Source organism: Echinops telfairi, unplaced genomic scaffold, assembly GCF_000313985.2.
Source record: "Echinops telfairi isolate 266 unplaced genomic scaffold, ASM31398v2 ScPeMD7_18;HRSCAF=68, whole genome shotgun sequence".
NCBI lineage: Eukaryota > Metazoa > Chordata > Mammalia > Afrosoricida > Tenrecidae > Echinops > Echinops telfairi.
Window position 1 is genome coordinate 38026847 of NW_022103915.1, and position 23820 is coordinate 38050666.

A 23820-nucleotide genomic window follows, 5' to 3' on the forward strand; every position below is an offset into this window, starting at 1 on the left:
GAAAATAAAATCTTTTGATGTGAGAGTTGCATGGAACCAAAACCGAAGTCAAACTGAGGACAAACACGATGCCATATTATAGGAGAGACATTTATTAACCCTAAATCCGGGTACCACTGTAGTACGTATTTTTCTAGGCTCTTCATTGCTACAGAGTCTAATCCAAGAACTCCCACATTTATGGAGATGGCATTCAATTTATAGTGACTTTCTCTAGAAGGCTTAAGAGCCCTAAAGAATAGCATATACCCCCAAAAAATATTTATCAAAATAAAATTTTAAAAAAACAGCGTATAGTCTTCCAGAACAGCCTATCAAATATGAGAAGGTGTGTTAGTCTGGGTGGACTAGAGAAACTAATTTATGGACATTCATATGTGTGTAAGAGAGAACTTTATATCAAAGATCAAGTGTACATTAAGAAAACATTCCAGCCCTGTCCAGATCAAGTCCAAAAGTCTGATATTAGTCCATATGTCTGTTACCAGTCTGTAAATCCTTCTTCAGACTCATGCAGCACATGCAATGATGCTGAATGTAGGAAGAAAGATCACAGGGTAGTGGTGGAAAGTCTTGTGGATCCAGTGGCGGTGGAAGCCTCTCAGAACTGGCAGGGGTCTCCACGTGGCTCCTTCAATTCCAGGGCTGTATCCTAGCTCCATGATTCTTGGCCGCAGGAATGTCTCACAGGGAGTGAGCGTGTGTCCTGCCTCCAATGAACTATTTATCCTTAGTGCCTCCAAATTAGGTCATCAAGCTGTGACCTGACTGCCAGGCTAAACTCCACCCCTTCTCTCTTAAGTCTCAAATTGACAACAGATTATGTAACTACCACAGAAGGTATATAAGGCATCTAGCATAATAGAAGAGGGTAGTGGCAATTCAGGGGTAGAGTGCTATTGCTGATGTCAGGTGCCTTGGAGTCAATTCTAATTCATAGCGACCCTATGTACAACAGAGCAAAATGCTTCCCAGCCCCACACTATGCTGACAAATGTTATCATGGAGCTCATTGTTGCAGCCACTGTGTCAATCCATCTTTTTAAGGGTCTCCCTCTTTTTCACTGCCCTTCTACTTTACCTAGCATGATGTCCTTTTCCAAGAACTGGTCTTTTCTGATAGCGTGGCCAAAGTATGTGAGACAAAGTAACACCATTCTTGATTCTAAAGAGAATTCTGGCCGTACTTCTTCCAAGACAGATTCTCTGTCCATATGGAAGTCTATAGTACTTTCAATACTCTTTGCCTTCACCATGATTCATATGCATCAACTCTTCTGTGGTCTTCCTTGTTCAATGTCCAACTGTCACATTCATATGAGGCCATTGAAAATGACATGGTTTGGGTCAGGCACACCTTAATATCCTTGCTCTTCAATACTTTAGAGTGGTCATGCACAGCAGATTTACTTGATGCAACTCATCTTTTGATTTCTACTGCTGCTTCTGTGAGCATTGACTGTGGATCCAAGCAAGACTAAATCCTTGACAACTTCAAACGTTTCTCTCTTTATCATGGTTGGTCCAGTTGTGAGAATTTGGGTTTTATTTACATTGAGTTATAATCTATATTTTGGCTGCTATCTTTAATCTTCATGAGCAAGTACTTCAAGTCTTCCTCACTTTCAGCAAGCAAAGTTGTGTCATCTGCATATCATAGGTTTTTAATAAGCCTTCCTTCAATCCTGATGTTGTATTCTTCTTAATATAATCCAGTTTCTCTGATTATTTGTTTGGCATACATATTGAATAAGTATGGTGAGAAGATACAGCTCTGACGCACACTTTCCCTGATTTTAAGCCATGCAGTGTCCTCTCGTTCTATTTGCACAGCTGCCTCTTTATCTACGTACAAGTTTCTCATGAGCACAATGAAGCATTCTAGAATTCCCATTCTTCTCAAGGCTGTCCATAGTTTGTTATGATCCACACAGTCGAATGTTTTGGCATACTAATAAAACACAAATAAACATCTTTCTGGTATTCTTTGCTCTGAGTAAAGATCCATCTGAAATCAGCAATGATATTCCTTTTTCCATGTCCTCTTCTGAGAGTAGCCCGAACCTCACGCTGAACCCCTGTCAATGTACTGCTGCAACTGTTGTTGGATGATCTTCAAAAAGTTTACTTACATGTAATAACAGTGATATTTTTCTATAATTTGTGCATTCTTTTGGGTCACTTTTCTTTGGAATAGATTTCTTCCTGTCATTTGGCCAAGTAACTATCTTCCAAATTTCCTGGCATAGATAAGTGTGTCCTCCCAGTATCTTATCAGCTTGTTGAGACATTTCAATTGGTATTCTATCAATTCCTACAGTCTTGGTTTGGGTGAATGCTTTCAATGCAGCTTGAACTTCTTCCTTCAGCACCATTGGTTCTTGCTCATATGCTTCCTTCTGAAATTGTGAAATGGTGACCAATTCTTTTTGCTGCAGTGAATCTGTGTGTTCTTTCCATCTTCTCTCTCTTTTTTCTTTCTTCTTTTTCTTTAAACTTTTATTGGGGGTTCTTAATCTCTCATCACAATCCATACATTCATCCAGGGTCCCAAGCACATTTGCTGCCATCACCATTTTCAAAGCATTCTCTTCTCACTTGAGCCCCTGATATCAGCTCCCCATTTCTTCCCCCTCCCTGCCTCTCCCGCCCTCCCTCACAGACCCTTAATAAGTTATAGATGATTACTTCCATATCTTACATCGTCCTCCGTCGCCCCTCACCCACTTTTCTGTTGTTCATCCCCCTGGGAAGGGAATATAGGTTGAGCCTTGTGATTGATTCCTTTCCATCTCTTGATGCTTCCTGCATCATTCAATATTTTGCCTGTGGCAGTTACATAATATTCTGTCAACTTGCAAAGGGGTGGAGTCTAGCCTGTCAATCAGGTCACAGCTTGATGGCTTAATTTGGAGGAGTGATGGATATAAATAGCTCACTGGAGGCCAGATACACACATACTCTCTGCGAGACATCCCTGTTGACATAGCCACCTGGAGCTACGCTGATGGTAGTCTGAGCCCTGGAGCTTGAGTAGCCACCTGGAGACCCACACCAGCGATGAGATCCTTCCACCGCCACTGGATCCACAAGACTTTTTACTCACTGGCTTGTGATCTTCCTGCATTCGGCATTATTGCATGGCTGCGTAAGTCTAAAAAGGAATTTATGGACTGGTATTGGACATCTGGGCTAATATTGGACTTGTGGACTTGATCTGAACTAGGCTGGGATGTTTCTCAATATACAATTGCTCTTTTATATAAAGCTCTTTCTTATACACATATGAGTGTCCATGAATTTGTTTCTCTAGTCAACCCAGACTAATACATTGCCCCTTAAGTCTTTCAATATGGCAAACTGAGGATAGAATTTTTTCTTGTGTGCTTTCAGTTTCAGATATCCTGAGCCTATTCTTCCATTATAGTTTTCTAACTCTAGGTCTTTGCACATTTCCTTATAATCATTTATCTTCTCTTAAGCTGTCCTTTAAAATTGTTCTATTCAGCTCTTTGACTTCACCATTTCGTCCATATGCCTTAGCTACTCTACACCGAGAGCAAGTCTCAGAATTTCTTCTGATAGCCATCCTGATCTTTTATTTCATTTCTGTCTTTTTAATGACCTTTTGCTTTCTTTATGAATGATCTTCTTCTTTAAACATTGTATTGGGGGCTTTGATAGCGCTTATAACAATCCATACATCAATTGTATCAAGCACATTTGTACATATGTTGCCATCATCATTTTCTAAACATTTTCTTTCTGTTTGAGTCCTTGATATTAGCTCCTCATTTAGCCCTTCTTCCCATTCTCCCACCCACATGAACCCTTGATAAATTTTAAACTATTATTATTTTCATACCTTACACTGACTGTTGTCTCCCTCCACCCATGTTTCTGTTCTTCCCCTTTGGTGGAGGTGATGGGGATTATACATTGATCATTGTGATCAGTTCCTATGAACGATGTTCTTTACGTCATACCACAGCTCATCATGCTTTCTGTCATTAGTGTTCAATGCATCAAATCTGTTCTCGAGATATTTTCTAAACTCAGGTGGGATAAACTCAAGGTCATATTTTGGTTCTCATGCACTTGTTTTAATTGTCTTTAGCTTCAACTTGAACTTACATATGAGCAATTGGTGGTATGCTACACAGTCATCCCTTGGTTTTAGCTGCTGATATTGAGCTTCTCCATCGTCTCTTCCCACAGATAGAGTCCATTTTATTTCTGTGTACTCCATCAGGCGAAGTCCACAAGTATAGTCATCTTTTGTGTTGGTAAAAAAAGGTACACTCTATGAACAAGTCATTTGTCTTACAAAATTCCATCATGGGATCTCCAGCTTTCTTTCAATCACCAAGACTATATTTTCCAACTGCTGTTCCTGCCCCTTTATTTCTAACTTTTGCAGTCCAATCACAATAACTATCAATACATTTTGATTGATTGATTGATCAGTTTCAGATTGAAGAACTTGGTAGAATTCTTCAATTTCTTCATCACTAGCTTTTGTGTTTGGTGAATAAAGTTGACTAATTAGACAATTTTATGTTAACTTTAAGATACATGAAAGTGTAGGGGTGGAATCCAACCTGCCAATCAGATCACAGCCTAATGATGCCTCTTGGAGTGTAGCCTTCTTATAAGCAAGGAAAACTGGGACCTTATCTCTCTCTCTCTGCTCCTCCACCCTCTTGCTTGCTAGGACTCTGCTGCCCACCCTGAAAGCTGCTGGCACCCTTCCATGTTTCCACCAACTTTGAATCCATAAGGCTCTGCACCCACCAGCCTGTGATCTTTGTGCTTTCCAGTTCACCATTCTTCATCACAGGCCTATGGCCTATGAGTCTGAAAAGGAATTTATAGACAAGCATTGGATTTATAAACTTGAATTGGACTAGACAGGGGTGCCTTCTTAATGTAAAGTTGCTTCTAAATATAAAGCTCTTTCTTATACATAAACCTTGTCAGCTGATGCAGGTTGGACCTGTTCTGATTTTCCACATTTTATTTTGTTTTTTCATATTGGGATTTATCTCTAATTGTATGTTGTCATTGAGAGTGACCTTCCTGAATTTTTATTATATGTTTTTCATCATATGAAACCCAGTATTAATAAACCTATAGAGACAGAAAGTAGAATAAGGGTTCATGGAGGGAGAGGGGAGAATGGGGAGCTGATATCAAGAAGTTAAGTAAGAGAATGTTTTGAAACTGATTTTGGTAGCAATTGTACAATACTGATTGATGTGATTGAACTATGGAATGATATGCTATATGTATTAGCTCCCAACAAATGGTTTTGAAAAATAAATGAAGTTGATTATTAATATAAACTCTTTCTTAAAGACAAATGAATATCACTGGATTTGTTTCTCTAGTCAACCTGGCCTAAGGCAGCTGTATTTATTGATATCCTAGAAGTCTGATAGATATAATCCTGTGACAGACAGACCTGTACTTCAAGAGAGACCTCAAAATGTCCTTTTTAAGAATGAACACGACTCAATTTCTCTTGATTGTGTCATCTCCAGCAGAGTAAACCATATGATTTTCTGATTCAAAATGACCAATACCAGTCCATTTCAACTCACTAATGCCTAGGATATCAATCTTTATGCATTTCATATCATTTTTCACATCTTCCAGTTTTCCTAGATTCATAAGTTGTACATCCAAGTTCTGATTACTAGATTTTTGCGGCTATTTCTTCTAACCTTGAGTTGTGCTTCATAAGCAAATGAAGATCCCAAAGGTTCCAATCCCACAGGCTTTCCTCCATTCGCATCACCATTCAGCATCAACTATACTTTGAGAAAGAAGCTCGTCCTCAGGGGCCCAGCCTCTGGCACGAGGTCCAACCATGTTCTGCTTTCATTCGTTAAGTCTTCAGTATCTGACAATTCTTCCATGCGATGTACAAGGTTTTCAGCTGATAACTTCCTCTTAAGTGGTCAGCCGATTATTTCATTGTAGTCTGTTCTTTTTTATTCTATTGGCCACGATTTTGTTAAGGATTTTTGCATTGATATTCATTTGGCCTGTAGTTCTCTATTCTTGTGGGATCTTTGCCCAGTTTTGGTATCATTGTTATACTTGCTTCATAGAATGTGTTTGGGAGTTGCTGTCCTTTTCTATGTTCTGAGAGAGCTTATATAGAATTGGTGTCAGCTCTTCCCTGAATGCTTGGTAGAATTCTCTTGTGAAGTCATCTGGGCATGGCTATTTTTAGTTGGTAGTTCCTTGATAACCTTATCTAATTCTTCTTTTGCTATGGGTCTGTTCAAGTTCTTGACATCTATATGAGACAGTTCAGGGAAGGTTGGTTTTTCCAGGTATTTTTCCATGTCCTCCAAGTTGTTTTATCATTGGAGTACAGCCCTTCGTAGTATTGTATAATTGGTTTTCAAATTTTATTAGGGTCCATTGTAATTTCCCATTTGTCATCCCTCATCCTGGATGTTGACGTCTGCCCCTTCCTGTCTTTTGTTAGGTTTGCCAATGGTCTGTCGATTCTGTTAATCCTTTCAAAAAACCAGCTTGTTACTGAGTTGATTTTTTCCATTTTTTGGTTTTGTTTACCCCCTTATTTATCTCTGCCCTGATTATTATAATTTTCCTATTAGAAGGATTATTCTTGTGACTCTGTTCCAACTGTTGAAAGTTTTGTGATAGGATATTGACTGTCTCTCTTCCTTCTTCATATGTGCATTTATCACTATCAAGCATCCTTTGATAACTGCTTTGCTGTATCCCATAGATTTGGGTAGGTTGTATTCGCATTCTCATTGGTTTCTAGAAACTTCCTAATTTTGTCTCTATTATGGGTCAATACCTGCTCTTTGTGAAGAAGTAAGTTATTCATCCTCCAAGTATTTGCTCTTTTTTTAAAAACCTTCTTTAGTTGATTTTCAACTTTATGATGTAGTGGTCAGAGAAGCTAGTCTGAGTACCCTCTATAAGTTTTAATTTGCTCAAGCTTGACTTGTGTCCCAACATGTGGTCTATTTTTGAATATGTGCCTGGTGCAATTGAAAATAATGTAATTTTTTTTTTCAGTTCAGTGAAGAGTGCTGAAAATGTCTATCAGGTTGAGTTGTCAAATTGTAGAGTTTAGTTCTGTAATCTCCTTGTTGAGCTTTTTGTTAGTCTGGATAGACTAGAGAAACAAATCCATGGACACACATATGTGTATAAGAAAGAGATTATATACAAGAGCAATTGAACATTGAGAAAACATCCCAGCCCAGTCCAGATCAAGCCCATAAATCTGATACCAATCTATAAAGCCCTCTTCAGACTCATGAAACACATACAATGACACCGAATGTAGAAGATCACAGGCCAGTGCATAGAAATTCTTTGGGTCCAGTGGCATTGTAAGCATCTCAGCACTGTGGCTTCTCCAGCTTCAGAGGTCTGGTTGCATCCATGTAGCTTGTCCGGCTCAGGGCACTAGGGTAGTTCCATGTGTCTTGTCAGCTGCAGTGTCTCTCAGGGAGTGAAATAGTGAGAGAGAGATTCTCTTCTGCTTCCAAGGAGGAAATCCCAGATTTCCCGGAATTCTCAGGAGAAAGCCATGCCCACACAGAGGCCTCATTGGCTATGAGCTGATTGACAGGCTAGACTCCACGCCTACATTCTTAATCCTCAAATTGACAAATGATTATATAACTACCACAATCTTCTTTCCCACTGATTTGTCTTTCTCATAGAGCGGTGTATTAAAGCCTACTATGATTGTTGATCCTGTGATTTCTTTTTCCATCTTTTGAAGGATTTAATTGACGGATTTTGCAGGTATTGGATTCTGCGTTGTTAGATTATCTAAAGAAGTAAAAACAGTGACACATATATATAGATATATGTGTGTGTGTATATATATATGCATATGCATATACATATTATTTTTTTAAATACAGAAATTAGCTCACACATTTGTAGAAGGCAGTAAGCCCAGTCCAGTGCAAATCCATGGGTCAGATGTTAAGCTGGAGGCTTTTCCTGACCTTGTGGCTGTCTGGACTGACAAAACAGAAAGCAGGGAGCCAAAGGGGAGGAAGACAAGGCTGGTGGATGCAGAGGCAGATGAATCCAAGATCAGCAGGTCAGGCTCAAATCCAGGGAATCAGAGGCCAATGAAATAGACGCAGGATCCAGACCAGTAGGGAAAGAAAAGCCTTCCCATTGCTGAGTCTTCTTAAGTAGGAGTAGGCCATACTCCTGAGGAAACTTCCTTTCTATTGCATCATGGAAGTGCCCTGAGTACTAAGGCGACACTCCTTCCTAGTTTTTATAACTGCTTTGCTCCCCACAGCCAATCTCATCATGAAGTAGATTATACTGTAAGGTTACATCATGGGGGAAGTCTCAACAGCCAAAATACTGAGACTCTTGGCCCAGCCAACCAATAAACCAAACTCACTGCCATGTAGTTGCTTCTGGCCCATGATGATTCTTTGGAACAGGCTAGTACTGCCCCTGTTGGTTTCTGAGACTATAATTCATGACAGGAGAACAAGAGCCTCGTCTTTGTCCCACAGAGCAGCTGGTGGTTTCAAACTGCTCACCTTGCAGTTAGCATGCCAACATGCAACCACTACGCCCCCAGGGCTCCTCCTGGCCCAGCCACATTGACACAAAACCTAACCATTACAGTTTTCCTCTGAATGGATTGGCAGATGTACTGCAAGTTTGAGTTGGACCTCTTCTTAACCGCTCAGTGGTCTAGGTCTGCGTTTCATTGGTATGATCATTTTACTTCTATTTTCTTACCCCAAATAGGTTTAGATATTGTTACAGAACATGTTGACAATCTGACTTATTCAGAATGCTCCTAATGACTTTGCCCATGGGTTCTAACAAATGAATACTGAAATGCCTATGATGAGAGTTCTTCAAAACTGAATGACCCTCAACATCCTTAATGCAGCACAAGTACTGTTTCATTATTAAAAGTGATTGCTCTTTATCTTCCTTACAATAGTGCTAATATTACTCATTATGTTTCCCATATGCAATGCAGAATATTAAATCTCAATGATTCTGTTCACTCTTTACCTGAAATTCTAAGTAACCGTTTAGTTTCATGGGGTGGATAGTGGAAGAAATATTAATTTTCTTTGGTCCATTTCTATTCATCTTTGTAGTTATCATTATAATTATAAAATAGACATTTTCACGATCAACTATTATACCTCTATGGCAGTGGTTCTCAACCTGTGGGTCGAGACCCCTTTGGGGGGTCAAATGACCCTTTCACAGGGGTTGCTCGATCCATAACAGTAGCAAAATGACAGTGATGAAGTAGCAATGAAAATAATGTTATGGTTGGGGGGGTCACCACCACATGAGGAACTGTTTGAAAGGGTCGCAGCACGAGGAAGGTGGAGGACCACTGCTCTATGGAATGTTGTAGCCCCAAATCTACTCTTCCTGCAGACAAACTGGTGTTAATCATTGGTACTTTTCAACAATCATATGTTCACTTTCTCATCTACTGGTGCTGGTTCATGCCCTTCAAGCTGGCAGAAGAGCCCCTCAAATGTGGCCGAAAACCTCCACAAATAAAGCCTGGAGTCTATTTACACTGAAGATGAGACCTAGTCTCCTGGCAAGGCTAATAAGAATTACTCCATTGGGTGATCAGCACCACCTAGCAGAGACTTGATCAAAAGGGGGAAATTCTGGAAGCTGGAACTCTATGGGGAAACAGACAAAATGTGACAAGTGAGGACATTTTCGCCAATCTGGAGAATATAACCCAAACCAGGTCGCCCAGGGCAAATGTTTATGATGCTGGTGATTAAAACTTTAGAAATAATAACTAACTTCAGTCTCTGTCTGTCACTAACACCCTTAGCACAGCCCTGTGCTCTCTGGTCCTCTCCCACCTGGGTCAGGCTAGATTCACAGTGAGTGGGGTTCAAGGGCTTCCCATGATGTTCACAAGCTCTGAGAGGATAAGGTCTGCCTGGCTGCCTGCTGCTCAGAGCTTAGCACCGCATAGGAAGACCATAAACATCTGTGGACTTAGTAGTTGAATGAATACTGAACACAACATAAGATGTATTTATAGAGTGATAAACCTTAGTACAAATGCAAGCTAACACAATGTGATGATAAACAGGTGATTATCAGCTCACCTCATGCCAAGTAAGGAGGAGTTAATTGTGTGATGCAAACTCCTATTCTGTGACTTTTAACATATGTTGAGTCAATTGGATATTTTGGAATGTATTTTTCAATGAAAAGGGCATTAATTCTACAAATGAACCAAAAAACAGCCATCAGAAAATAACAGCTAGGACTTGTTCAGACACTCCCTGCCTCCATCCCTGCGGAAACCGGATGTGGATCGCATAGCAAAACCGGAACAAGGGCTCTGCTTATTCTCAGGAAAACAGCGCCGTAGGCTTGGTTCAAGACAGGATAACACACTTTCATGAGTTCGCAATACCAAGTGGGGCCGCTTGAGGAATGCCCTGACTGGGGTCAATATAAGTAATCGAAGTGATCAGGATGTATATTCGATTATCAGGGAACACTCCACAGACACCAGGAACACGGTGGGGGTGTGGCGAATATAATGGGTTACAATGATTCAAACAGCATGATTCAAAACAGATTCCACCACCAACCACGCCCCACCCTCAACCCCTGCCAAAAAAAAAAAGATGCTCCTACAAATGCCTTCAAAGTTTGAAGACTTCCTTGGTGAAGGTGTATACCTGCGGAGGAAGGGCTCAAACCTCCCCGCACCTCACCAATTGTCAGACTCCAACCGCTCCTCGCTGGGTAACCGGCCTTCGAACATGCCCTGACCCCAATTGTTGCGACAACCATACCCCCATCCATCACTGAGAATTGAACCAGTGGCGCGGGGAGGTGGGTGGAGAAAGCGCGGGTCGGGGAGCAAGCCACCTGGGTCCGGAAGGCTTGGTGCAAGCGGATTGGATGATTCCGATGGCTCTAATTTTAGATCAAAGCCTTTGTTTTGTTTTGCTTAACTGGTGCACGCTTTAACTTGGCAAACGGCGCTCCGCGCGCGTGCTAGCCGAGACCACGCCTCGGACTACATTTCCCAGAGAGCTTTGCACTCCGGCGCGCCCCGCCCCGCCCCGCCCGGTGGCTGCAATTCGCCCGTAGGCGCGTCGAGCGCGAGCCGCCCGGTCCGTGGGAACCACGCGGACCGTCCGCTCCCGCCGCGCCCGCCGGCTTTGCGGAGATGATCGCCGCCCTGCTCCTGCTCCTCCCTCTCCCCTTGCTCCTGTACATGGCCGCTCCGAGAATCAGGTCTGTGAGCATCCATTGTCTCGAGGGAATATTAAACCCACGGCAGCGCTCTTCCTTTCCTCGAGAGAGGAAAGAAAGGCCCCCGGACGGGGCGGGCGGTACCCAAGATGGCGGGGCGGGGAGTCCGGCTGGTGGGAGGGGAGGACAGGGATGCGGGTAGGGAGAACTGAGCCTCGGGGAGCCGTCTGGACACCCCCGTACCCGAACCCGCAAATAGGGACCGCAGTCCCGGGCATCCGCTTCCTGTCTGCTGGTACCTCGTTTCCTCTTAGCAACTCTGCTCCCTCATTCAAAGAACCCCGTAGACGAGGCGACCTCGGGCGCTGACGTGGGATGTGTCTTCCCAAACCGCACGCCTTGTGCCAGCCGCACCCCAACTTCCGGGCCCTGAAGTGCAGGAGGAGCGATTCAACCTGCTGCTCCGCGAAAGGGCCCTTGCCTCGCAATGGGGACACGGTGCCAGCCAGTAGCTGTTGCAGTCGCTCTGACTCTGGGTCAGGGTGGTTAGGGGAGGGTGGAAGGGGAGAGCGGTCCATCCCGAGCCTGCCCAGTGGGAGCATCTGGATAATGGAGAAATGTGCTGCTGAGGGCTGGGCATATGCCGTTGGGGGATGCCTTTGGGGGTCAGGGTGGCAGGAGGAGTGGCCATGGGATCAGGTGACAAAACAGCTTAGGCCAACCCGGCCCAATGGGGAGAGAGCTGCACAGCAGGCTGCCTGCTGATTGGTTCTGAGGAAGTCACCAGTAGTGGCTGGGACCCAGGACACTAAGAGACCATTTTTCACCATCTCCCTCTTCATTCTAATTTTTAAGTTTCCCATCCCTCCCTGAGGCCCGTTTTCCAGCTGTGGTTTTCCCTTTCCTCTGGACTCCTCACACTAAAACACTGCTGTGTATTGCTCACCACCACGGGCCCTGCTACTTACACAGGAGTCTCAATGAAAAGTTGAGCAGGAACCCAAACTAGTTTTACTCCAAGGGCCATTATCCCCCCAGACCCCGCTGGGTCAATAGCTGGTTGTCTCTTACATTCCTTGTGGTTGAAAATAGGACAAAGCTAAGAACAGCTAAAAGGGATGTGGAAAATTGAGCAGGGAGGCCTGTTCTCCCAGGGAAAAGGTTGGTGGGCACCAGGAGTCAGGTAGTGTGCTTCTTGGTTGGCCTATTTGCACGAAATGAGCTGTGTGCTCTTTAGAGCTTTGGAGAACGGGGGATCGTCAACTTCCGTGGCTAGGAGTGTGTACTTTACAATTCCAAGTTAAAATGAAAAAGGCTGAGCTGCTGTTTTACAATGCTGCTTCCGGTGTTGAGGATTGAATTGCGTCCTCAAACGTTATGTGAAGGTATGGCCGGGTTAATTCCTAGTTGTGTTGTGTGACTTCATGTAATTATCCTATGTTGCCATGTAAGCAGGGTGCAGTCTACAGGATTGTCAGTCTCTTGGGATTTATAGGAAGAAAAAAAAAAAAGATTAAATAAGTGACCAGAAATGGAGGAACCTCAATACCATGAAGGACAAGAGATGGAAGTAGAATGTTCTTTGGACAAGGAGTTGCTACACTTGGAACCTCTGGACACCCACAGGAAGACAGAGAGAGCTAGCAGACCTGAGATGATGCAAGATGGCTAGAAGTGGAGGCAGGAGATGGCATGGCATGAGAGCCACCCATAGAGCAAGAGTGAGCTGATTTCCCTTGGGCATGAGGCTATGGGTTTGAAGAGCTTTGTGAGACTTACCGGAGCAAGACAGAGACTGGGCTGGGGCCTAACCAGAGGGTGTTCTCACTGACCCTTCCTCCAGAGCCAACATAAGAGTCTTTCCATGCCTACTGGTGGTCGTTCTGTTATATTAGAACTGGATGGCTAACACCCATGGTCAACAGCTTCTTTTTACCCGGCTTGAAGTTGCAGAGAAGAGAATCTAATGTGAGAAACGCCAAGGCGAGTACATGTTCATGCCTTCATTCATTTGGAAAGGAAATCTTTTCTCCTGGTCAACAGTAAGACAAGCCAGGACTCGAGTCTCAGCTCTCTTAAGTCTTGCCTTTGTCTTATTTGTGGTTTGTTTTATGTTTCTTTGTTTTCTGCCAGGCTAACCAAACCCCAAACCAGATTCAGTAGCATTGAGTCAATTTTGACTCCTAGCGACTCTATATGACAGATAAGACATGTCCCGGGTTTCCAAGACTTTAAATCTTTACAGGAGCAGAATGGCTAATGGGATGGAGTTGCTGACGGTGTGATTAACATTGCATAAACCATTAGGCCTCACAGCTCCTTCAGGCTTTCATAGCCTTTTTTTTTTTATTATTTGATTAGCTCTTTTTCTCCGCCATAAGATGCCAATTGTGGGCAGATTGGCATACTTATTCTGGAACAAGTCTTGTTATTTCTTAAGCCAAATGTGGCTTAGGGGAGTTCAAACCAAGGGTAGGTGCTTGGCCAATTAATGTCCACCCAGTTCTGGCAGAGCAGAGAACAACTGCAGGTTTGCCCTGGTAATAGAACCACTCTTGTGTCTGAACGAGAGCCCTAAACTTCTCTCTTCTCCTCTCCAAGGGAAGGAGCCAAGAAATGTGTCCACTTGCAATGGCATCCCTCTAGGGTTGCCGGCCTTGCCCGGGGCCACTGGCGACGCCACCAAAGGGACTGGCTATAAACATTTGTGTGCAGGGTTTCAACAGAAAGTTGTTGTTGTCTTTTAATAAAAATAACCCTACAGCGAGGTAGACAACAAAAGCATGTTTTGGAGACCCAAGGCACCTCTAAAGGTACGACTTTTCTGAAGCCTCCTCATACCTCAACGTACCTATAGTGGCGCCGATGTTGATTTTTCCGGTGTGTTAGCAACAACTTTGTGGTAAGTAGTATCTGTGAAGTTCTCGCAATAGCTTTTTGTGAGTAGGGACAAGAAAAGGAGAACATCACAAAAGACCTCCGTTACTAGTAGTGCTGTCGTGCAATGTGGAAAGATTTCCCAACACTTGTTTGGCTGGTACTCATGTCGTGAATGCAAAGAAGTTTTACATCTGAGCCGCTTAGAACTATGTCACTCAGTCTTTCCTGATTCAAATTGGTAGTAGATGTCACTAAAGATTCTGGATAGTGTGGTACGGAAGGAGGAGACCCCTGGCCGGGGAGCAGGGACAACAAGCCTAGTGACATCACGGCCACTTGGGGATTGTTAAGATACAGAAAGTAAAAAAAAAAAAAGATACAGAAAGTCACAGGAGGGAGATGAAGCTCTGATGCCCTCTCTTCTCGCCCTGCAGGGAAATGCTGTCCAGTGGCGTGTGTACCTCCCCCGTCCAGCTTCCTGGGAAAGTAGCTGTGGTTACGGGAGCCAACACAGGCATTGGGAAGGAGACGGCCAAAGAGCTGGCTAAAAGAGGCACGTTCATTTGCTGCTAGTTCCCACCCCACTCTGCTGACGCCACTGGAGGGGATGCAAGGGCCCCTGTTTAAACGCTTAGCCACTAACCCAACAGTTGGCTCTTTGGCAAAAAGGCCGGAAAGGTCACTGCTTCTGAAATGTCACAGCCAAGACATGTCCATGGAGCACAGGCCTGCTCTGCAGCACCCCGGGGTTACCTGGAGTGGGAATCACCTGGCTGCAGCCGGTGGTAGTGACACTGCCATTCTCATCATCTCCTGCCCAGTCTGGGTATTCAAGAACACTCCCACGTGCCCCCACTGAGCTGGTCTGAACCTAGTACCGCGCTCCCCACAGCGGGCACTCTAGCCGCAGGACTGCTTTGTTGGTCTTTCCTAGTTTGCTCATCAGGTACTCGTTTTGTGAAGTAGGGACTAAGGATTCCTGGTGTTTTTTGTTGTGTTTTAGACAAAAACAGTAGAGATTCACATTAAACTTTGATATTGGGCCTACAGTGAACACTCAAAATTAGAGCTGACCGTTTTGCTCTTCTGCATGTTGGTTGACAGGAGCCCGGGTATACCTCGCATGCCGAGATGTACAAAAGGGGGAATTGGTGGCCAAAGAAATCCAGACCAAGACAGGGAACCAGCAGGTGTTGGTGCGTAAACTGGACCTTGCTGATACGAGATCCATCCGAGCGTTTGCCCAGGGCTTCTTAGCAGGTGAGTGTCTTCACTGGGGACTGAAGTGAGCCTTGTGGCAGAGAGCTAACAGGAAGAGACGGACCCCTCCGCCACTCTAATGCATAAAAATGCTGCAGGAAACAGAGCTAGAGCTGAAGGCCACGAATAACAAAGGAGACTCCTCAGAATGTAGAAACCAAAGAGGTGGCTTTGCCTTAGAGTAGCATTCCCATGCACTTGGCTGTGCTTCCTCAGCCTGGCATTGACTTGGGTGAGGAAGCCCATGTGTGGGTGAAGACTACCCCCTCATTACACGGGCGTCACTGCAGATCGTTCAGGCTTTGCTTTTGCGTAGTGCGTGTAAGTTTTTTTATTTTTATGGTTTGATTGCATCCTGTCAAAGAATTTCAGATTCTTCCCCAGATTTTGCTGGATTTTAGTTCGTTCTTTTCTGCAGGTACATTTGGAGGGAATGTGTGAAAGTTGAGCCGTTTGGGGTAGTCACATCTATCAGTCTTAGATAACTGTTGTGTATACTTGTGATTACCCTGTTTTGTTTTAATTTAGAGCGGGCTTTTTTTTTTGCATCCTTTGAATTAGCAAATTCCTTTTTACTTGCTTTGCCATGTCTTAGTACTCTTTTTGGTATTTGTGATTAACTGTATTTCTTTTTGTGATTAAACCTATTGCTCAAAGTAGCATCACCTACTCTACTATGATTTACAAGGCACTCTTCATTCAGCTAAAAGAATCTCCTTATATAGCATGAGATGATAACTTTAGATATGGCTTCTAACCTACATTTTTTAGAAATGTGTTTTTATATTGTGTTTTTTTCCAGGCCTCTTCCAATTTAATCTTGAATTAGTACCCAGGTTGATGTCACTATATTATTGTTATTTTACCTCTTTTCTCTCAAATAATTTTGCTTTTAATTCAATTTTACTTAATGCATTTGGGTGGAAACCACTATAGTCAACTTGGTTCATACTCCAGAAAGGTTTTATTTCTAAAAAAAATCCCTATTTCCTCTTACTGTTTCTTCTTTGTTTTAAATCATTTTATTGGGGGCTCATACAGCTCTTTCCACAATACATACATGCATCCATTGTGTCAAGCACATTTGTACATTTGTTGCCATCATCATTTCCAACACATTTTCTTCCTACTTGAGCCTTTGGTATCAGCTCCTCATTTTTGGCATATCCTCCCCCTCATAGCCCAGAGAGCTAGGCCTCCCAAGTAAAACATCCTCCTCTGATCTGAGCTGTATCATCAGAAATTACAAATTACATGAGGAAGTGAACCCAAGAGAGTCAACAGACACAACCAAGAGGCAAAACCAGCGTTTGGGGTGCCAGCGGGGGGCAGAGGGAGCTGGGTCCGGGCGGCAGAATTGCATACAGAACAAATCCACTCTCCCCTTCCTTTGGGGCATCTTTATATTGGGAGAAGTGAACAGAACACTTCCCAGAGCTAGTGAGTAATTCCCACATTAGGAAGGTTGGGAGGGCCATTCAGTAGTGAAGTAGTAAAAGTGTGTTCAATGTGACCAAAGTCGTAAGAGGAAAAACAATACAAAAGGCATATAAAGAAGAAGATGGAGGAAAGACTAAGCCCCGGAGCCCCGTTTTCAAAGTCTGGGATGGGGCAAGGCTCTTAAGACATGGCAGGCGTGGCTGGCCGTGTCTACACCCCATCTCCTCTTCCCTGCAGAGGAAAAGCAGCTCCACATTTTGATCAACAATGCGGGAGTGATGATGTGCCCCTACTCCAAGACAGTAGATGGCTTTGAGATGCACATGGGCGTCAACCACCTTGGTAAGAAATCTGACGTCATCAGAAAGCTGGAGGGAAGCTGACGTTTTTTTGGGAAACCTAAGGATCAGACTGAGCCTTCTTTGTTGTTTGTGTGCCTGGGTCTCAGATGGGCCTGCCTAATAGCTGAGGTATGAACTTGAGGGCATCTTAAGACCCAGCCTCTGTTTCCATCTGTGATTCTGATTCAGCTTCCCGTTGGGCGTTGTTGAGCCTCTCGATTGGACTGGGGGCTGTGTGTTGCCTTCGTGGTAGTGACCATCAGATAAGACGCCATGTGCTCCTAAAATTGGGATGCTAACCAGGGTTAAAAAGGAGACCAGACTCCAGATTTCACATAATACCGACTTCATCCGAAGTAAGTGGGGGATCTTGTGTCTTTGACACTCCTGTTTGCCCAAGCCCTCGCCTTGCTTGTTCTCCAGGGGCAGTGAGGAAATATGCGATTTCTAGACATTAAATGTTGAGATGGAAGATCTTCCTCTAGCTGAGCTATTCTCCTCCCACATTGGCCATGAACTGTTCATTCTTGTCCTTCTTCCCCCTTATAGGTCACTTCCTTCTGACCCACCTGCTGCTAGAGAAATTGAAGGCATCCGCCCCAGCAAGGGTAGTGAACGTGTCTTCTTTAGCACATTTCCTGGGGAGGCTCAACTTCCATAATCTGCAGGGCGAGAAATTCTACAACGCAGGCCTGGCCTACTGTCAGAGCAAGTTGGCTAATGTTCTCTTCACTCAGGAGCTGGCCCGGAGGCTGAAAGGTAGGCATGGGAGAAGTGAGTGTGGAGAGGTGGGTCCGTCACTGGGAGTAGTTCAAAGCCATGGGGATGGGGAATTCTTCTGGAGCCTAGTGCTTCCACGACTGCACCCGGCCCCTCTCTCGGGGACTGGGGATTGGAAGTGGGCCACAGTGGGTGGGGAGATTCCGACTGAGGCTGAAGGTTTGACTTGACCACGTGCTACTCTGTGACCTCCAGCAAATTCCTTTCTTTTCTGGACTTGTTTCCTCAACTGTAAAACTGGACGACTACGCAGTTCGTTGCTGTCGTTAAGGAGGCCTCAGGAGCAAGTGAAGGCTTCATCCTAATGGCCAGATTGTATAGGAGGGGGGAGGGGCCCGAGCTGCCAATGAGGGCTAGCGCCTACTGATGAGGGGATTTGAAACAGACCAGTCGGGCTCCAGCGTCCATGCCCCTAGCCACCACATTGCGCTGCCTCTCATTAGTCCAGAACGGACGGAGAAATTTGGACTAGATAAACAGGTGAAGGCCGAAGAGAAATAAGAGGGAGCTTCGTAAGCCCTAGAACTCCCCACACTTAAAAAGCAGCGTGGGCTAGAACGTGATAAACCATCTCTAAGAAGGTGAGAGTTAGCACGTCGAGAGGCGAGGGAAACCGGAAGAGGCGGTCCAGCAGGCAGGCCCAGCAGGAAGGGGACGCCGACAGTGTCAAGTGCTCTTGAGCGGACAAGTCCCGGCTTCTCCGTGAGCCCTCACTTCCTGATCGCTAAAGGGGACATGGGAATTACTTTTGAGAAGTGCTTGTGATGTCACCGTGGGCAGGTTGTGTCTATCCGGCGTCACCGCGTTTATTTGTGCTCTCTGCTTGGTTGGCAACATCAATCCTGTCTGCTACTCCCACCTGTCACCCCTCCACCAGGCTCCGGCGTCACCACCTATGCCGTCCACCCCGGCTCGGTCAACTCTGAATTAACCCGCTACTCAACTTTCATGACGTGCATGTGGTGGCTTTTCTCCTGCTTTCTGAAGACCCCTGAGCAGGGCGCCCAGACCAGCCTGCACTGTGCTTTAACAGAAGGCCTGGAGCGGCTGAGTGGGGAATATTTCAGGTAGGAACGCGGTGACGGTGGTGGGCTGTGTAGATGTGTTGTTTTCTGACTCCACGTTTTCTGTGAGGTCCACGGTGAGGGGTGATTTGTGTTTCATGTCATCTCTTAGCCTGATGATTTTGCTCGTGGGCTATTTCTTTTCTCCTGGTCTTTTATGCCCACACCATGTCATTTTTGTGTCCTTTTGAGCTCGTCTGGTTTTCTGCGTGAAAAATCAGTTAAATCCACTTTTCTTTATTGTCTGTCCTCAGGACTAAAAATAGTGCCTGTGAACTCGCTTCTGGGATAGGAAAAGACAAACATGTTTTTGGTAGAGGATTTGGAACATGCTCAGGACTAGACATTATTCAACCCCCTAGGGCTCATCATCTTTGGAGCCCCAGGGTGCTGTGGTACCCTGCCTGGACTGAACCCGCAGCCGCTGTGTGAGGGGAAAGCCTTTATCGCCTTGGAAACCCGAAGGGGCAGTTGCCCCCTGTCCTGTGGCATTGCTCGGAGTCAGTTCTCCCCGGACTTGACTGACGGGTATTTGGGCATAGCCACCATCACACCCTCAACAGCCATAGCCCGGGGCCAGCCCTTCCCCATCCACTCCCCCTCCCCATGTTTTCTCACCTCCCACGGTGTTTGGAAGAAGCTCCCGGGCACAACAAAGGAGGGAAACGTCAGAACAGGACTGTGTAGCAGCCACAGTGGTGTGTGAGGTCACAGGCCCTCACAGGGTCAAAGGGAAGCTTGAAGAGCCAGGCGTAGCCCAGTGTCCCGAGAGGCATCAGTGGCTGGTGCCCTGATGCCTTTGTGAATGCAGGCCGATCATCTTTTGGTTTGGGCTCATGATCTACTTTACAAAAGGAAGCAGCCTTTGGGGTTTCGTGTTCCTGCCCCCTTGTGTTTTAATTCCTCCATCCCTGACTCTTTGGCTAGAGGAGGAGAGATACCGATTAAAATGGCCCAGGGCGAGAAGTAATTCCACTACAGAAAGTAACAGCTGTGGACTGTACCCATTGCGTGTGGATTACCTAGGAGTCATAGAAGATAGAGAGAGAGGGAGTGTGTGCGTGCGTGCGTGCGCTGGAAGGTACTGGGTATGTAATAACGGTGACTAAGGACTGACCGTCCCTGGAAATGTGCTGAGTCAGAACCGACTTGCTGGCAATGAGGGGGTTTTACAGAAAGAATCTAGAACCCCCTTAGGGTTCTAACTGGATGACTTAAGTCAACTTAGAGTCGTAATTTTCATTGTTATTGCTTTTTGATTGAGCTGAAATTACTATAAGCTAAAATGAAGCATTAGACTGAGAACAATCCAGTTCTCAGTTTAGTCCGTGCCCAGTGCTTTGTGACCAGCACCTCTATCAAGTTCTGGGGGGATTTTCATCCCCCCAAAAGGAAACCATCTACCAGAGAAGCAGTGCTCCCCGCTCCCCTCTCCCTCAGACCCTACCAGTGACCGTCTGCTGCTCTCGGACTGGCCCGTGCTTTCGCTGAGCATCGTGTCTTTAAGGCCTCTCCCTGCGGAGCATGTCTTGGTACTTCGTCCCTTATGCCTGAATGCTCTTCTGTGGTAAAGCCAAAAAAACAAGCTCACTGCCTTCGAGTTGTTCCCAATCATAACGACGCCATAGGGCAAAGTCAAACTGCCCCCTTTGGATTTCTGAGGCTATCAATCCTGTGGGAAGCAGATAACTTCATTTTCTCCCAAGAAGAGGCTGGTAGATTTGAACCGCTAATCTTGGGGTCAGTAGCTCAGTACATAGCCCACAACACCACCCCCAGGGCTCCTATTCCATTATGTGTACTTTGTTTTTATACAAATAATATCCACGATGTACGTTTTGCATGCTACACAACCCCTGCATGCTACTTTTGTAAGTATCCCTTATCAGTAGTTTTTTACATGTTGCTGACTTCAATTTCACCTTTATTCCCCTCCTCCCCCTTTGTCTTTCCCCATCCAATGGAGTTAATATTAAATCTTCGACTTGGTGCCCGTTGACATAGAAGTTGGTTCCCAGCAGCTGGCCCTCACCAGCCTACCCTTGAATTTCTAAAGCAGTCCCTCTCTTGGCAGGATTCCTCCCCTGCTCTGCAGACAGCCGTCTCTGTTGCAGGAAGATAGCACTTGTGCTGCCCCCAGAAACCACCCTCACCAGAGCCGTAGCCTCGGCCCAGGTGGTGCATGAGTCTGTGAACTCAACCTAAAGGGCCCCTCGGGGGCATGGCTGGCATGCTGCAGCCTCTGCATTCTGCCCCACTGTGAGGGTGCTGACCACTGCACAGTGGACCTCCTATCTGTGGGCACCTCGGGTGTCCTTCCCTCCAACCAGATGGCTCCCACTGACCCTTTGAGGCCCCCAGATCCTGGGACAGGGTATGCCCATACTCACACCATCGTGCCGCCCAGCTTCATAAGGGGCTGGCACTGGAGGACACAGGCTGGCAGCGGCCCCTGCCTGCCATGGGACTAGCCCGTATTCCTACTGTGGCAGCCTTCGCACAGCCCTCCCCCCACACCTGGGCACGCCTCAGCTTCCGGGCATGGCACCACTGTCCGGCCCAGCCTGGCCATCTGCTGCCCCGGGGCAAATGCACAACTTTCCTGGCAAAGTTGAATCATGACCCATTGACATGACTTATACCTTTATTGTACAAATATGATTGAAAGTAGTGGTTGTTTTTGTCTTTTTTATTTCTTCAGACTAGTAAATAAGATGAATAAGGATAAATTCACTTCTGGAACTGTCCCAAGGTATATGTTGTATACAGACAGGCGCGCCATGCCAGGAGCTTTTAACATAATTGTGTCGTTTCTATGTGCTGTGTGTGTGTTATTTATGCCATTTGTGAAAATATCCGTACATGCCCCAGTTATCCATTCGTACATTGGCGGACGCTCGCATCGCTCCCACAGAGGGCTGCTGCCGTGAACGTTTGGGCACAGGTTCTACGTGCACGTTTGCTGTTCTCCTGGGCTTATTACTGGGAGCGAAACTGCCGGGACAGTCAGACCGGTTTCCAAAGTGGCTGCCCCATCTCACATCCCAGGCAGCACACTCTAAGTATGTCCCATTGCTCCACATACCTCCTGGTAGGTTGTTCTTTTTGTCACTGCCCTCCGAGTAGATGTGCAGTGGCATCTCAGTGGGGCTTTCTTTCAGTAAGGGCAGCGATAATAGTGGAGAGGAAGACACATGCCCATGCCGAGAAGCAGCTGGGTGACTGCTGGGTCTGTCACGGCCCTTCCCACTGTGCTTTCAGCGCCTCTCTTTCTCTTCCAGTGACTGCCGAGTGGGCTGGGTCTCTGCCCAGGCGCGAAATGAGACGGTAGCTCGGCGCCTGTGGGACGTCAGCTGTGACCTGCTGGGCCTCCCGCTGGACTGACAGGTGGTGGCAGCCAGACTTTGGAGGGCACGGTTCTGCACTCTGTGAAAGTCACTCTCCTTTTCGGGGACCTAAAGGGAGCAAAACCTTGTAGCCTTACTTGCTTGGTGGCCCACTACACTGCCAGATTCGCCTGACTGTTTCCCATTCGCCCTGATCCATTTTGCTACCGACACTGCCAGAGTGGCAGAGATAACGTGGGCTAAGAGGGCGCTTGTGCGACCCTCCACACAGCTCATGCTTTACCTACTCTACCTAGAAGAGTCCACGCTGTGGCAAGTGGACTAGTGCTTCCCTCGTCCTTCACTGTGTAGTCCTTGGCAACCGACCAGTCTTCACTTGAAGAGAGCCACACGCCAGCACAAACCCTAGCAGTCCCAGAGGCTTGCCTCAAGAGCAGGGCTGATCACTCACCTCTTGAAGAAAACTCTGCTGGCACCAAGAGCCAGCGTCTTTCAGGACACCTAACCGAGTCTGGATTGGGGTGACAACCTGAAGCCACCCCTAAATTATAGAACTGTGTTGTCTAAGAAGGCTCTGGGGACTGGTTTCAATTTGGAGCGAGGCAGAAATAAAGGTGAAGTTTACCATGTTCTTTTCCTGCTGTTTCTCCGACTCACAAGGAGAGGATGAAGGGAACAGTATGAAAAGACAAAGCCACCTCACTTCCATTCCTGCCCAGTGAGGGACTCTTCTTGTGCCTTAGTTTATCTTGTTAACTACTTGCCAAGAAGTCCTAGGAGATAGTGCATGCTGGGAAGGGGCTGGTTGAGGATAAAACCCAACAACAGGAAAAGAATGGAGAGTGGGCACCTACGTTAGCAAGCCTAATAAGGTACTGTCTTACCTAACACCTGACAACCAGTCTAGGGGGAAATGCAAACCCAAACCAAAAAAGTGACCCAAATCTTCCACAGAAAAATGCCCTTAACTGCTAACTGGTGATTCCATTAAACTTTAGGGCATTTCGTTTTACACTCTCTTGGCGGGATTAAAAGGTCATGTTTCTATAGTTCATCTGGAGAAACGTGCTAAAAGAAAGAGTGCTCACAGAAAAAGAAATGCTGCCAAGGCAGTTATTGGGCTTGGGCATGTCCCCATCACGTTAGTTTTGAGTATGGTATTCTAGTCGGTTGTGATTGTCTTGGACCAACCATTTATGTTTACTTTGGTGGCGCATGTAATTATAGGGCCACAATCTTCACTTCTCATTATTTGTAAATTAATAGTCTGTGGTTGAAATTGTTTTGCCTGCTGAACGACATACGTATGAAAATTAAGGAAGAGCTAGGAACTTTTATTTTGACCATAGTGCAAGAGGATAACAGAATCAATACTTTATTCATTTTATATTGATCTGTCGGTGGCAAATAATTCTTTTCCATTATTTGTTTTTACCAAAATAAACC

The 23820-nt window shown here is 45.5% G+C and overlaps 1 protein-coding gene and 1 pseudogene across 2 annotated transcripts; one reads left to right on the forward strand and one right to left on the reverse strand.

Annotated features, from left to right (window-relative positions):
• Window positions 1-8459, reverse strand: part of LOC101640439 — a 9670-nt pseudogene extending 1211 nt beyond the window's left edge.
• A 2744-nt stretch (window positions 8460-11203) lies between these two features.
• Window positions 11204-23005, forward strand: RDH11 (retinol dehydrogenase 11). Of its 2 annotated transcripts, none has more exons than XM_045287976.1 (7): window positions 11204-11304; window positions 14577-14695; window positions 15247-15402; window positions 17080-17184; window positions 17733-17942; window positions 18841-19030; window positions 22309-23005. In XM_045287976.1, exons 1-7 carry the CDS (start codon window positions 11237-11239, stop codon window positions 22409-22411), a joined length of 951 nt encoding a protein of 316 aa, XP_045143911.1. In that variant the 5' UTR covers window positions 11204-11236; the 3' UTR covers window positions 22412-23005. The 2 variants fall into 2 exon arrangements, with proteins under 2 accessions (XP_045143911.1, XP_045143910.1); XM_045287975.1 differs by lacking the exon at window positions 22309-23005 and adding an exon at window positions 21102-22300.
• The last annotated feature ends 815 nt before the right edge of the window (window positions 23006-23820 follow it).